Genomic DNA, 14,174 nt, shown 5'->3' with positions numbered 1-14,174 from the left:
CACAAAGAGGCAAGCAAGCAAGACATTAATTAGCACAGGTATAGGAACACATCTAATGCTTTACACTGTATTACTGGAAGTGGATGGGAGACATTCCCATCTTCCATCCCTCTTGTTATCATCCTATCATGAAATCACCCAGTCAAATCAGGTAAACTCACAAGCTTTAACAGGCCTTCTGTACTAACAATGTCATATGACTTTGAGAGATCAACAAAAGCAGAGTAGAGATCAGTATTATGCTCTCCAAATTTCTCTTACATTTGCCGCTCAGCAAAGATCACACGGGTTGTTCCTACCCCTTCTCTGAAACCACATGGCCTATCAGGCAACATGTTCTTACCAATATGGCAGGTAAAACAGCTAAGTATGATTCTTGCAAGGGTCCTGAGGCAATCACCAATACAGAGGTTTCCTGATGACTATCACATAAAGAATGATTACCCTTCTGGATATATGAACAAGAGAAGCCTCTTGGTATTCTTGGGGGAGCACTCCTTTATGCCACATCAAGTGAAAGAGCTTTGGGGGGATTAAATACTACCTGTCAGCTCTGTCACTTGAAAGCAATGCAATTGCTTTTTCAGCCTATAAGGTGATAGGTTCAGTGGCAAGTATTCATTGATGGCATACTGAGCTAGTTGATCAATAGCCTCCTTACTAATGCTGAATTCCTTATTAAGCAGATTTTAAAGTCCTCAGACTACTGTTCCAGACTGCTTCTTTTCAATCAGAAACATGTTTCCAGCTCAACTCATAGGTAAGGACCTACCAAAATTATGATTTTGTGATTTTCACACAAAGTGCAACTTTGGGTGGGCTCTGCAATAAAAACCACAGGCTTCCTGAAAACCCCCAACAAAACCTAACACTTATCAACAGTAAAATGCTGGCCTCCTCTGAGAAGGCAGCAGTCCTTGTGGCTGCTGCAGCCTGGCTGTGCAGCCTGCCAGGTGGAGGGTATAGCCGCTGGCATGGCAAGATGGCTGCTACTCCCCCCCACCACTGACTGGCTGCGAGGGCTGTGTATGGCCTAATGGCCCCACTCATCTCCAGCAACTGGTGGTGAGGGGCACGGCTGCATGACAGAAAGCCCCTGCAACCAGTCACCAGGGTTTCCCATCAAACTGTCTCTATATCCTCAACCTTTTCTTTGAACCAGTCTTAATGTTTTTGGACTGTTGAACCAGGAGTGTTCAAAGCAGATTCACAAGCACTTCAATAACCTTCAGTATGTCCAGACGTTGCACTAATGATATTTAAGCTTCCTTTCCACAGCTTTATAGAGCTCCTCTTTTACAGAATCAGTCTGTGATATACCGATACAGTAAAAGATGTGCTATCCAGCACTTTACTAACCGGCATGCTCTATTAACCAGCATGTTGATCAATGCAACAAAAGCAAAACAGGAAGCCCCGCTGTGGCACTTCCTGTTTCACTGAGTCCCACGGCCTGGGGCAAAGCAGCCTGTGTGGGGCCCCCCTCCTCATCCCCCAGCACACACTGATATGGGCATAGTAAACTTTCAATTAAAATTCCCTCCTTGCTACTCATCATTTCTCTTTGGGCCCCCCTCTCTGTCCCCCGGCACAATGATGCACTGAATGTGGCGGGAGGGACGGTGGCCTGAACAGGAGGTGGCCTAAACAGACGCCTATCAGATAACTGGCAGTTTTGATTAACTGACATTGCACATTCCCCCTGGATGCTGGATAACACAGCTTTTGCTGTACTTAGCTTGGGCAGTTTAGCAGAGCTTTGTAAAATGAAGACAATGGTCTGTACAGCAATTAGCTCCTTTCATGGACCGAGTGTTCCTAGCATCATTTACAACACTTTGCTTGACAATGATGTAATCTAGAGCTCTCCAACTTCTCAGCAGCTGTTGGGGGGTGGGGGGGGCAGGGTCACTTGCTGTATGGGCCACACCAGTGATGGTCATCCAGGCCGACCGTGACAAGCTTGGCAAAACTGGTGGACGAAAACCTGATGGCCTTCAACACCAAAAAATGCCAGGTACTCCACCTTGGGAAGAAAAACCCGCAGCATGCTTATAGGCTTGACAATACTACGCTTGCTAGCACCACAGTCAAAAGAGACTTGGGGGTCATGACTGACCACAAGATAAATATGAGCCACCAATGTGATGCTGCAGCCAGCAAAGCAAGCAAAACTCTGGCTTGCATCCATAGATGCTTCTCTAGCAAATCCCAGGATATCATCCTCCCGCTGTACTCAGCCTTGGTGAGGCTGCAGATGGAGTACTACATCCAATTCTGGGCTCCACAGAAAAAAGGATGTGGAAAAGCTTGAGAGAGTCCAGAGAAGAGCTACGCACATGATCAGAGGACAGGAAAACAGGCCTTATGATGAGAGGCTGAGAGCTATGGGACTCTTCAGCCTGGAAAAGCGCAGGCTCAGGGGGGACCTGGTGGCTGCTTATAAGTATATAAGGGGTGTACATCAGGATCTGGGAGAACGCCTATTCACCAAAATGCCCCAGGGGATGACAAGGTCAAACAGTTACAAACTCCTCCAAGACCATTTCACGCTGGACATAAGGAAGAACTTCTTTACTGTCTGAGTCCCCAAGACCTGGAACAGACTGCCGCCAGAGGTGGTGCAAGCACCTACTCTGGACTCCTTTAAGAGTTAACTGGATGTTTATCTTGCTGGCATTCTGTGACCCCAGCTGACTTCTTGCCCCTGGGGCTATGGGCTGGACTCGATCTTCCAAGGTCCCTTCCAGCCCTAACGTCTATGAAATATATGAAATCCAGGATGGACACTGCATGGGTGCCTCATCCCACATGCTCAGTTCCCCAGCCAGGGGCTTTTCCTGCTGCACCACACATTGTGAATGCTCTGGGCCATGGAGTTCCCCAACACCACAAGCTGCGCTGCCCTGACCTCTAGGATGGGGGAAGGAAGTAGAAGCCAAAGGAGGGAGGGGTAGCTTAAAGTCCCTGGCTGCTGCTGCAGCCAGAGTGATGGAGGAAGTGGCAGCCAGGTGGTCATAAATGGCTGCCAGCTGGACAGCTCTTATGTAGTCAATCAAATGCCACTGATTGAACCACAGGTACATCCAGGAAATACTGTTCTAATTTGGCAGCTAAAAGATGGTGTTTTTAATGGTACAACTGTGCAATGGAATGTGTTTAGCCAGTGGTGCTGCACTTTCTGATGCCATGTTTGCCAATAAACCAAGAGTATAATAATATACAATAGAATTTGCCTGTAGCAGGGCACTAAGGTGCCTGCTACTCTTGGAGCAGAGATAAGAACCCAGGTGCAGGTTGCTGGGACAACTAGCTAATGAGGGAATTGGCCACACCTGCACCTGGTCAGCTGGCCAGAGGCGGCAGGGCCCTAGGCCCATATAAACCCAGGCCCGAGGCCAGAAGAGGAGTTCCCTGCCAGCAGCCAAGGGGGAAGGAACAGTCCCAGAGTAAGCAAAGGGGAGAAGCCTGACTGTAGGTACAGCCCCTGAGACCGGTGAAAGATGGAACACCCCGGGTGTGGCTGAAATAGTGTTATACCCGGGCAGCTAGAATTTATGTTATAGCCCAGGGGCTTGTGTTTTGGTTTGCTGTTTTTACCAGTGGTTTGGGGAAGGCTATGGAGGAGGCCTCATAGGGGACCCACGGCAGTGTGGGGATCCCAGCCCCAGAGTGGGGGGCGGGGGGCAGCGAGAAGCCCGGGGGTGTGGAGGGGTGGCAGAGTGCTGAGGAGAGCCCGAGCACCAGTGAAGGCGCAGGGCGAGACTGGGCTGTGGAGAGCCCGAGCGCCAGTGAAGGCGCAGGGCGAGACCAAAGAACATCAGTTGCATCTGCGAGGCTCGGAGCGTGGTAAAGGTGTGGCTAGAGCCATGCATAGCCCATAAAGCTAGGGTGCCTCAAAACACCCAATACAGAACAGGGCCCTCAAGGGATTCAGGAGCCCTGGGGCCAGTGTACAGCAAGAAACTGTGTTCAAGAGGACAGAAAGACAGCCTCCCTATTATATATTTTCCATCAAAGACGTGGTCGGCGAGAATTGAGGGTGCCCTTTAGGCTAGCTTGGCACGGTAAGTAGGCCTTAGGGGAGATCACAGCGACCCCAACTACCCCATCCTGTTACATTGCCAATAATACTATGTTTGATGGTCTGCTCCAATACAAGCATCAAAATTGTCCAGGATAATGAGCTTGCCCTCCTTTAGTACTGGCAAATTACAGAGCATCACAGACCTTATCTTTTAATTAGCCATGTTTCTCATGGTTAGTGCCCAGGCACTCATGATGGTAGCATGACACTTCCTGACAGAGGTAATCATCTTCTCACTGACTAATCATTTATGCCTTCAGGTAGACAATCTAGCTTATTAGCAACAGTGGACTGAAAACTAAATCCAGCCTGTAAACCATGGGTGGCTAACCTAGAGCATGAGCATCACAAGTGGCATGGGCAGCTTGTGTGTGTGGCATGCAGTAGATCAAGGAGGTGACCCTTAGCACAGAAGCAGATAAGGCAGGAAACAGACAGCAGAGCAAGAGATCAGGCAAGGAACAGAGCAGAGAGCTGCAAGCAGAGTAGCAGATTGGGCAGAGACTAATTTTTGGCACACCTGCCAAAAAAAAGGTTGGCCCCTACCAACCTTCTGTGGAATGATCACTCTAAAACACAAAAAAAGTGTAGCTTATTCCACACTCTCTACAGTAGAACTTCTTCTGCAAGGAAAGTTTAACTTGTGACCTTGCTCATCAAGACCAAGTGGCAAGACAAAGTTGAGACAGCTGGCGATGACACTGGCTATGGGGGATAGCCTGCTAAATCCAGTCCACCTGCATTAGTGACCAAAACTGTCTACAATTTTTCAAGATAAAAATATTGACATAATTTCCTGGGGTAAACCATGTGCACTAGAAAAGGAGCCAAGTATCCTTCCAGAACCTATTCAGGTAGTGGCCATGCAGTGCAAAAGTGACTATTTTGAGCCACAGGTGAGTCTGAACACAGTATGGGAACCAGTTACAAGGAGACTACTTACTAGATGCAACTGACTGCAACAAAGGTGCTTTTTGTTACGTCTCCCATGGAGGTAAGATGGTGTCTATAGACACAAGTTAAACCTGGTGTAGTTAAAATGGTTCAAACTATTTGTTTATGTTTCTTGATTCATTTTATTAGATTGATAGAGTTTTTAGATTTAGAGATGGCCTCAGAGCACTAACAAGCCATTTGGTTCAGAGAATCTGCAGCATCTTTTTAATCCTCCTCACAGCCTAATCAATGACTATCACCAGGTTGTGGTGTTTTAGGTGAAGGATGTTTAACTCCCAGCCAATGGGCTAGATCTAGCTCACAGAGCCATGTCACTGGCCTGCCAGACTCCTCACAAGTTGAAAAATTGGCAGTGAATGAGGGGTGGCAATGTTGTCACTCCTCTGCTACCAAATTTCCAGGCCAATAGGGAGCCCTGAGGGCCAGAAGACATGGCCTTGTATGTTATATCAGACATTCAGGGTTGGGGTGGCATGGAGTCTGATCTGGGCACTGACCACGCAAGGGATCTGCCCCACAGACTGACCCCACACCACTCAGATGGTCTGCAGGGCTAAAACGTTGAGCACTACTGTTTTAGGCTAGCATTATCAACTCAGTACACCAACATAGACCATACACATTTGCAATTCCATCTCATGTGATCTGTTCAGATGTTTTGTTATTAAGCAAAAACCTACTGATGTCAGTAAGAATTTTTCCATTGACTTTCACAGGCTTTGGATCAAGTCCTTAGCAGCGCTGAGGTATTTGCTATTGATTTATGCAAGATATAGACTACACTACTAACTGTTGAAGAAAAAAAAATATAGATAGGAATATAGTTTCTACTTACTTCAGAGAAATAATACAATGCTGGCAAAATCTGTGACCACATCCTGTTTGATGAGGATTATGAAGGACTAGGTGGCAAGAGGCACATTTGTACCGATCTTCCAAGGTTTCGACAAACTGGTAGTCAGTGTCAGCTTCAAAGTCTAGAGAAATGCCACTGGTGGAATTCTGGCGTGCAAAGATGTCTGAATGACCAGGAGATTCTTCAGAGGCCATGGAAGCTGAACTGGAAAGCCAAATACAGGAGTTGCCTATTAAATTAATTAATGATCAGCAAAAACACCTCTGCTACATTTTACAGGACTTGGACATGTTTTTAGGCTCAAATTTGTGGCTTTGACATTGATTTCAGATGCAAATACACTATTACTTAGTGAACAGCAGTAACAAAGAATATCATGACACTAGAGAATACTGAATGATTTATTAGAGGGCTAGCACCAACATTTATTTTGGAATAAGATTTGCTGCCTGAAATTTCTCCCCAACAAGAGGTTACTTGTTCCTAGATTTTGTGACAAATCCTTACTTGAACAAAACTGGTATGGATATCACTTCAGTATAACCTACAGAAAAATTCAGTCCTGTAAGTCAGCCCTCTGAAGTTTACATAATTCCTTACATGATGATCCTATTATTATTTAGATCTTGCACTATTCAAAAGATTTAGAGTGGCTTATGATAAATGACAAGAGCCTGCACATCATTACGAACTCGTTTACATTGGCTCAGAAAGAAGAAGTCATAATTACAGTTCATAGGCCCATTACATGAAAAACAGTAAAAAGGATGATTGTACCTTTAGTTCAAGTGTGACGGAGGTCAAAGCCTTAAGATCTAATATTTCCCTTCCAACAGATCATCAATCGATACCAATAGGAATCCTGTTTTCAAAATCTTACATAGCTATATGTGTCATTGGCTGCATTAGTCCTGCCTGAAAAGGAAGGTGGGGGGGAGAGGGGAAGAGAAGAGAAAGTATGATTGTAATCAGAAACGTGAAAAGTTTCTTTGGACCTACCAAAACTCGTAATGGAGCATATAAACCACAGGACTGAAGTCTCTGTTCTCTAAGAAGAACCTCATTCATTGCTCGCCTAGCTGGTTCACAAAATAATCAGACCAGAAGTCTGTCACTGGTCCTCTAGTCTAGTAGTACTTTTTCACAATTGGTCCACAACTGATAACTGTATGCCTTTTCAGGATTCAGTGTAATTTTCATTTCTTAAAACTTAACATTCATAGAACAGCTTATTTCCTTTTCTTCATGTTCTATGCATTAACCAGTACAGAGACTTAATTAGTGATGTTAACTTAAATATAGGTGTAACAGGGTGGACTGCCCCCTTAAGAGGGGGCAGCCAGCCGTGTTGAGTAGCTGCAGCTATGACAGAGCTTCTGCCAAGGGAGTGACTCCCTGGGAGCTTCAAATCCCAAAGAAGAGAGCAGCAGGGTAGCAAACTGTGAGGGAACAGTTGTAAGTCAGAGGCAAATGGTGACCTGAACCACTCACTGTATAGAGGGGCCAAACCTCTGCGCTAGGGCCAGAGCCACGGGATTCTCTCCCAGTGTCTGAGACATGACAACAGGGTTTGTTTGCTTGTTTTATTTGTTTAAAGGTTTTGTTTCATCTTGCATGGACTGACTGAGGAGCTCCTTATGAAGCAAAGGCCCACTGAGAGAAGCCCACACCTGCTTACAATATGTTAACAAATTTAATTATGGAATATGTGCAAAGGCAGAACACACCTGTCGTAGCAACTTATATTTAAATAAAAAGTTCAACTCACAAAATGCACTGCTGGCCATTTTTCATTACCTCCCATTACTCACAGCACAAAGTAAATTACTTTACTATAATGCACCTTGGCGTGAGTTAATTAAAAGTGCTTACTGTTTATTTACAACACTGCCTTCTGGGCAACACTGACATACAGTACGATAAGTTGTACTTCACAATGTAAAAAACACTCAGCCCAGGTTCTAGCTATCACACCATGTTGAGAGTATTTGTTTTTAAATAAAGTCTTTGTTATGGGGTGGCTATTTCTCTTCTATATTTATCATCCTACTCCTTAGCCACCACCTCTGAAAAATATCAGTGTATTTTTTTTGGTGTGCATGAACCTGCAGAATTTTCAAAGCTCTCTACTTGGTTAAAAAAAGCACCTCTTGTTAGGGCCTGACCCAACTTCTTTGAAGTCAATGGGAATCTTCTAGTTGATTTCAACAGAGGTTAGATTGTTACTCCAATAAATGAAACATCAGAACTAATATGATGTAGTAACATAATTCTGACTTGAAAAAGGTACTCTTTTGTGAATATGTTATTATTACCATTGGAAACCGGGGACTAATAAATGTCATTGGCCACTTGAGATTCAGAAGATAAACTAAAATTATCCAAAAGTTTATAATCCCACACTAAGCAAGGAATTACCAATGGAAATTAAGAGTAGGTGACTAAGGAAATGGAAATCATATAATTAAACAAATGAATTTTAGAGTAATTATTTAGATTCTCTTTACAGTTCAGTGCTCTACTTCTGATTTCTACGTTATATTTATATACCACGTTTACATAAGCCTGCTGGCCTCTTAGGTCTGGGACAGGCATTGCATAAACTAGTTTGACCCCAAATAAATTAAGTTTGATATACTACACTCAACCAGGTTTATCTCAAACCGGTTTCAGCCATTTTCAAATTGGTTTGTGTGTAGTGAACATATGTTCTGTTACAGGTTAAAACCAGTTTCTGATCACTTAAATCAGTTTGCGTGTAATGTCTGTCCCTAGCTTTAAAGTGTCAGACTTTCTCAAGTGTATCGAATCATGTCATCTCCTGGCTGTAACTCTTAAGGAATATAAATCTTAATACCACCATTATAAGCATAAAGATTTATTATGTAGTAAATCCAGAAAGAAAAATAATATATACTGTATATGAAACCTGCTATAAACTATAAATATAAGCTATATTTGCAAATTGCTCTGTTCAGTTTCTGAAGGTAAAAGGCTTTTGTCTTAAACTGGAGGCAATTTTCCATTCTTCTCACTTCATATTTTTTTAAAGAGCTGCCCCTTTCCCTGGTGAAAATAGGCTTCCCATTTCTTTGGCATTTGGCTAGCAACAATTTTGCTTTTCTGTCATTCATCATACATGTACAGATACAGAACAGAGGAACTCCTATAGTAGACAGTTATGGAATAAGCTTCCTTCAAGACAAATTTCTCACCAGTTGCTTTAGTTAGCACCTGAAAAATAAATGTTGTGTTGTCTATTAATCTGCATTATCCATATGGCTATCCAGTGCTTTCTGGAATCCAACTATTCACTAAGATTAAACTCAAAACAAGGAGTTTTGAGGAGGGTTATGTAATTTTTTTCGGTTTTTGTTTTCATAACATAGCATGTAGTTTGTAGAAAATAACAGCAGAAAATTATTTAATTTTTTTTGGTTTCTTTCCTTCATGAAGGCTTCTCCATTCAGCAGGTTAACAGTTATGTTTGCAAACAAATTAAAATAGGCTAAGTATGAGTAGAGACCTACTTAACTCACAGTGAGATGAAGCCATTTTCATGGCTTGTTTGCGGCATGAAGGGCCAATTATTTCAAGGGTATTTCCTGGAGGCCCCGCAATCACCTCAGATTGGGAGAGGCCATTATCACACAGTCAGTAAGTCTCAAGCACATGACAGTGGCTGCAGGGACTGCCATGTTAGTTCAATGTCACAGTAAGGATTGGGAGATTCTAAAACGGTGTATTATATGAAAAATACGCTGGAGGTTTTTCTGGGTTGATTTTGTGGGAAATCATGGCAGATGGAATATTTCTTGACAATTGCGATACTGCTGATTTTTCTGGTTTCTGTGAAAACCACAAATTACGTAGATCCCCAAGTATAAGAATTCTTTCATTGAGGAAGTTATGACCAGCTAAGATTTCACATAGAAATCTTAGTTATTTGGTACAGATAAAGCATTCACCATTTAGGAAAGAAAGTCCATTTTTTTAAAAACCCAGAGCTTCCCATCTGCCTTCCCTCTGGCAGAATGAGTAGCAGAGCTACCTTTGGCTCTTCTGGGTTAAACATACAGTCTTAAGGGCAAACAGCTTTGGAGCACATAACTATAACTCTTTGTCCAATGGGTTACCCTTGAATTTTCTACTTCAGCCCTCCACTCCTGGCTAATCTTTCCCCAGATATCTGCCATCAGAGTTGGTATCTGTAAACTTCTGATATTCACACAGCTCAAAAGGATCACAGTACTTACCAGCAAAATAAACCTAACAGGCAAATTAATCACTGTCATAAGTCACTTCAGTGACATCAGTGAGTTGCTCTTTTACACCAGCGATGCATTGAGCCCCATGCGATTAGTTCAGAAAAGTCTTTGAATTAATGTTCATTCCTCAGACATGTATAAATGCAGAACAGAGGAACTGCTATAGCAGAGTTATGGAATAAGCTTCCTTCAGGACAAATTTCTCACCAACTGCTTTAGATAGCACCTGAAAAATAAATGTTTTGTGTTTTATGTTAGCAGGTTAACCTGTCTGTTAACCTTCTGTGATAAATCTACTGCTAAAGATTGCATTGTGTTTAATAATTGGAACAATTGCAGGTAGAACATGATTTCTAAAAGAACATGCATGTCCAATGATCTGACTCAGACCAGGGTGTGGAAACTCAATTCCACTTCCTGCTTCAAGCACTCAATGCCTATTTCTTCCGAACTCAAACAAAAATAAAACAAACATGGGAAAGTCAGCTTTGCAATAAAAAGAGCACCACTGATTAAATGAACCAATTTCCTGCTTACGCTGAGTCTAACCAACAAAACGGATATTGTACAGTTTTGCACATTAAACAGCTAAAAGTGGAAAGTGATGCTACCTTTGCATGTACTGCAATATTGGAGAGAATAATTCCAGTACTGTTTAAAAAAAGGGGGGGGGGAGTTCAGAATGAATAGTGGCAGTGTTTTGTCAGAAAGAAGACAGTCGCACAGCAACACTGCAAACAGACTTTCATTCTAAGCCATGGATTTTCAACCAGGGTACAGAAGTACTAGACTGGAGTGCCCAGGGATCCTTTAAAAAGTGCCTCAGAACATGTAAGGAGATACTGGAGGTGTGAGGAGATAAGCACATAAAGGCAGGCTCAGACTTCAGGTGTAAGGAGATAAAAGCAGACTCAGGCTCTCCCAGCCTAGCTATTCCCCTGCCCCTGCTGCCTGCTCCCTCTGCAAGGAGTAAGCCCTGTAATTAAATACATAATGAGATTAAGAACCGCTGCTCTAAGCACATGTTTGAAATAAATAAAAAACTCTGAGGGCCAGAGCAAACCAGAGGTCAAAGAATGACTTGTTTCAGGGAACTTTTTGAACAGTGGAGTGAACTTAATGTATTGACACCACACTGTAAAATGAATTGTGGGGTAAGAAATTAAGTCTACACCCCCTATGATGGGTGTGTCTACATGTTGCCATACAACGACATTGGTACAGGATTATGCTTTAGTACTTTTTTTTGGAAGTACTAAAGCATGGCACAGTAACCACCCGTACTGAGCTGCGCACACGGCAGATGGTTAGATTTTGTTGCTACATCACTGTAGCAGTTAACTAAAACAGGGGAGCATTCTGCTATGGCAATGTAGCTGCCGATCATGTGTAGATGCACTTGATCGCTACATCGTGCCATATAGCGATATAGCATGTCACTACCACAATGTATAAATGTGCCCTAAGCACCAGAATAATTAGACCTTGGTAATAACACAATACTAGCATGCTCATTGCTCCCCTCCATATTTCCATTTAGTAACTCATCCCCCACACCCTCAGAAGGGCCAAGATCAGCAAAGACAGGATACACAATTGGTTTATACGATAAACAATCCATTAGAAAAATTTTCAGAAAAGAACAGTAAGATGACAGGGATGCTCTCCCTGAACTAGCACAAGGATCAAACACCTTCTGTTATACTTAATACATGTTATTAATTCATAAATACTACCTGCAGACAGAATAAGTCAGGAGCAGAGTGTGGTAACAGTACCTAATAAGTAGGGACCTACTTAATTCAGTTTTCCTAATCAGCAGCAACAACAAAAACCCTTAATAAAAATAAAATGCTAGCTCCCCAGTGGTTCTTGCTGCCAGGACGGGAAGGTGCTGGATGACAGGGTGGCACAAAGGGCAGCAAAGATGGCAGCCACCCCCTCGTCCCTCCTCCCCAGGGCCTCTCTGCCAATCAACGCCATGGGGAAGGACCTCTTCACTAATCAGGGCCGAGAGGAGGGACCACTGTGAAATGACCATAAAATTGGCTCTGTTCACAGCAAGACAGCCATGAAAAGCCCTTTGCCTCACCACGATTTAAGGAGGTCCCTACTAATAAGAAAGATGTTGTTCACTAAAACGTGGACATCATACTAAAAGTCTTGAAACAGGTCAACCATTTGTGTACACTTTCCCATCTGTAAGCATGCAACGCCAGCAGCAAGGACATCCAATACACAAAAGCAGCGTGGAAAGCTTGTAGCTTGTTGCATTATAAATGACAAATGTGTTTTCAGCTCTCAAACCAGACTGAAAAGGATGTTTCCTTCATGGTGTAAAACATAATTAGGTAACCCCCGGCATGAGTGCCAGTGTGTGGCACTTGAAGACATTTTGCTTGGCATGCATGACTCTGGGTAGATAGTGGGGGGGGCCAGGGCTACATGACCACAACAAGGATCAGGCCCTTTATGGCTCCCCCACCATCTGCCCCTGGCACGCCAATATCTTACAAGTTGAAGTTGTGGGCGTTTTTGACACTGCCCAAAAAAGTTGCAACCCCTGATATAAAAATCTACTCATTAAATATGCTATTTAAAAAAAGAATATTTTTTTTCCCAGTTTCCCACCACATACAGGCATTAAGACCCTGCTATACAGATCTTCAGATTCCCAGCACAGGGACTCCCCCTCTTCAGCAACAAGAGTAATTGTTATGCTCTCTGAGGATCAGCCACTGGAGCAGGACTTGTTAGGCAATTCACCCATACAACAGAACAGCAGAATAGTGGATGTCAGAAATCCTGGTTTCTACCCTGAACTTTAATAGAATGATGTAATAACTAGACTCAAGAGAAACAACTCAAACGTATCTGATGCATGCCATCTGACAGGCAATGTGGCTCAGTGCACAGGTCTTGCGCCTACTCTATCCGAAATCTAGGTTCTCCTCTCAACACTTGTCAGGGGGCAGCTTTTGTCAACCGGTTTGTACAATGCGAGATTAAAGCTCGATTGCCTTGCAGAGCTGAGCTCCAGGATGGCTGCTCAATCTCAGGGACTCTGAAGTGACAGAAGTTTAAACAGCAGTCAGTAAGGAAGACATTTGAACTCATCTCTGATTTCCTAACTCTATACATTTGTCTTTGTCACTAAATTACTTGGATGCAGCAAAGAGACTCTCAGAAAGCTGTCTTTCTTTGTGGTGCAGTAGGCCTGTTTTAGTCAGAATGGAAAATGTCTTACAAAATCCAGTATTCTTTAGGTGTCTAAAATCAGCTCGTTCACTGTGGTTTGGAAGCAGGGAATATAATAAAAGGCAGTGTGTGTCATGCATTGAGTTACCCACTCAGACTGCCTTATAGTCTGTCTGTAATATTCATGAGCTAAAAAATCCAGGTACGTTATTTAGCAATAAGATGCAGCACCTACAGGCTACAGAAGCAGCAAATTTTACAGGAAATGTAAATGAGGTTAAAGAACTACAGTGTATAATTAAACATATATGAAAGATAATGACAAATTATATTGTATCATCTGAAAATACAGGTGACCATCTGCTGGATAATCCTGGTTTCTTAAAACCTGGGAGTTTAAAAAAAAAATATTACACACCAACAAGATTTACTTGTATGGATACCCACACCTTTGAGGACTTCCCCACCCCAAGTCAGGAAGGGTTCTGGATGTCTAATTAACAGGGATCCGGTTGTCTGTTTTCTGCAGAAAAAACACGTTTTTCCCCCTTTAAAGGAGAAAAATGCAGATTTTCCCCTTCAAAAGGAGAAAAACACAGGCTGGCAGCCTTCCAGCCTGCAAGGAGCTACTTGGCGCTAGGGGGATGGGGAATAGAGGTAGGGGCACCACATGCAGCTGTGCGTGTACACACATGTCCAACATGCAGCGAGGCAGGGTGGTGGGAGTAGCCCCAGCAGCTGGATATGAGTAAGTCTATGTGGGGGGTGGGCAGGAGGGAAAGGGCTTGGGTCCAGGGGCTGTGCAGGG

At 43.3% G+C, this 14,174-nt stretch overlaps 1 protein-coding gene across 4 annotated transcripts in view; it reads right to left on the bottom strand.

The window, feature by feature from the left end:
* TRAF5 (TNF receptor associated factor 5) overlaps positions 1-14,174 on the bottom strand; it is a 53,165-nt gene that overhangs the window by 20,886 nt on the left and 18,105 nt on the right. For 2 of the 4 annotated variants that reach the window (XM_019549438.1, XM_019549435.1), the window contains exons 2-3: positions 6,678-6,815; positions 5,880-6,104 (exon numbers count right to left, since the gene is read on the bottom strand). In XM_019549438.1, coding sequence (XP_019404983.1) covers positions 5,880-6,094 — 215 coding nt within the window. In that variant the 5' untranslated portion in view covers positions 6,095-6,104; positions 6,678-6,815. The remainder of the gene's footprint in view (positions 1-5,879; positions 6,105-6,677; positions 6,816-14,174) is intronic. The other 2 variants (XM_019549436.1, XM_019549437.1) reach the window with 1 other exon arrangement.

This window comes from Crocodylus porosus, unplaced genomic scaffold (genome assembly GCF_001723895.1).
Source record: "Crocodylus porosus isolate Cpor-Errol unplaced genomic scaffold, CroPor_comp1, whole genome shotgun sequence".
NCBI lineage: Eukaryota > Metazoa > Chordata > Crocodylia > Crocodylidae > Crocodylus > Crocodylus porosus.
Note: the sequence above shows the minus strand (reverse complement) of the source record. Positions and strands in the feature narration are given on the sequence as shown.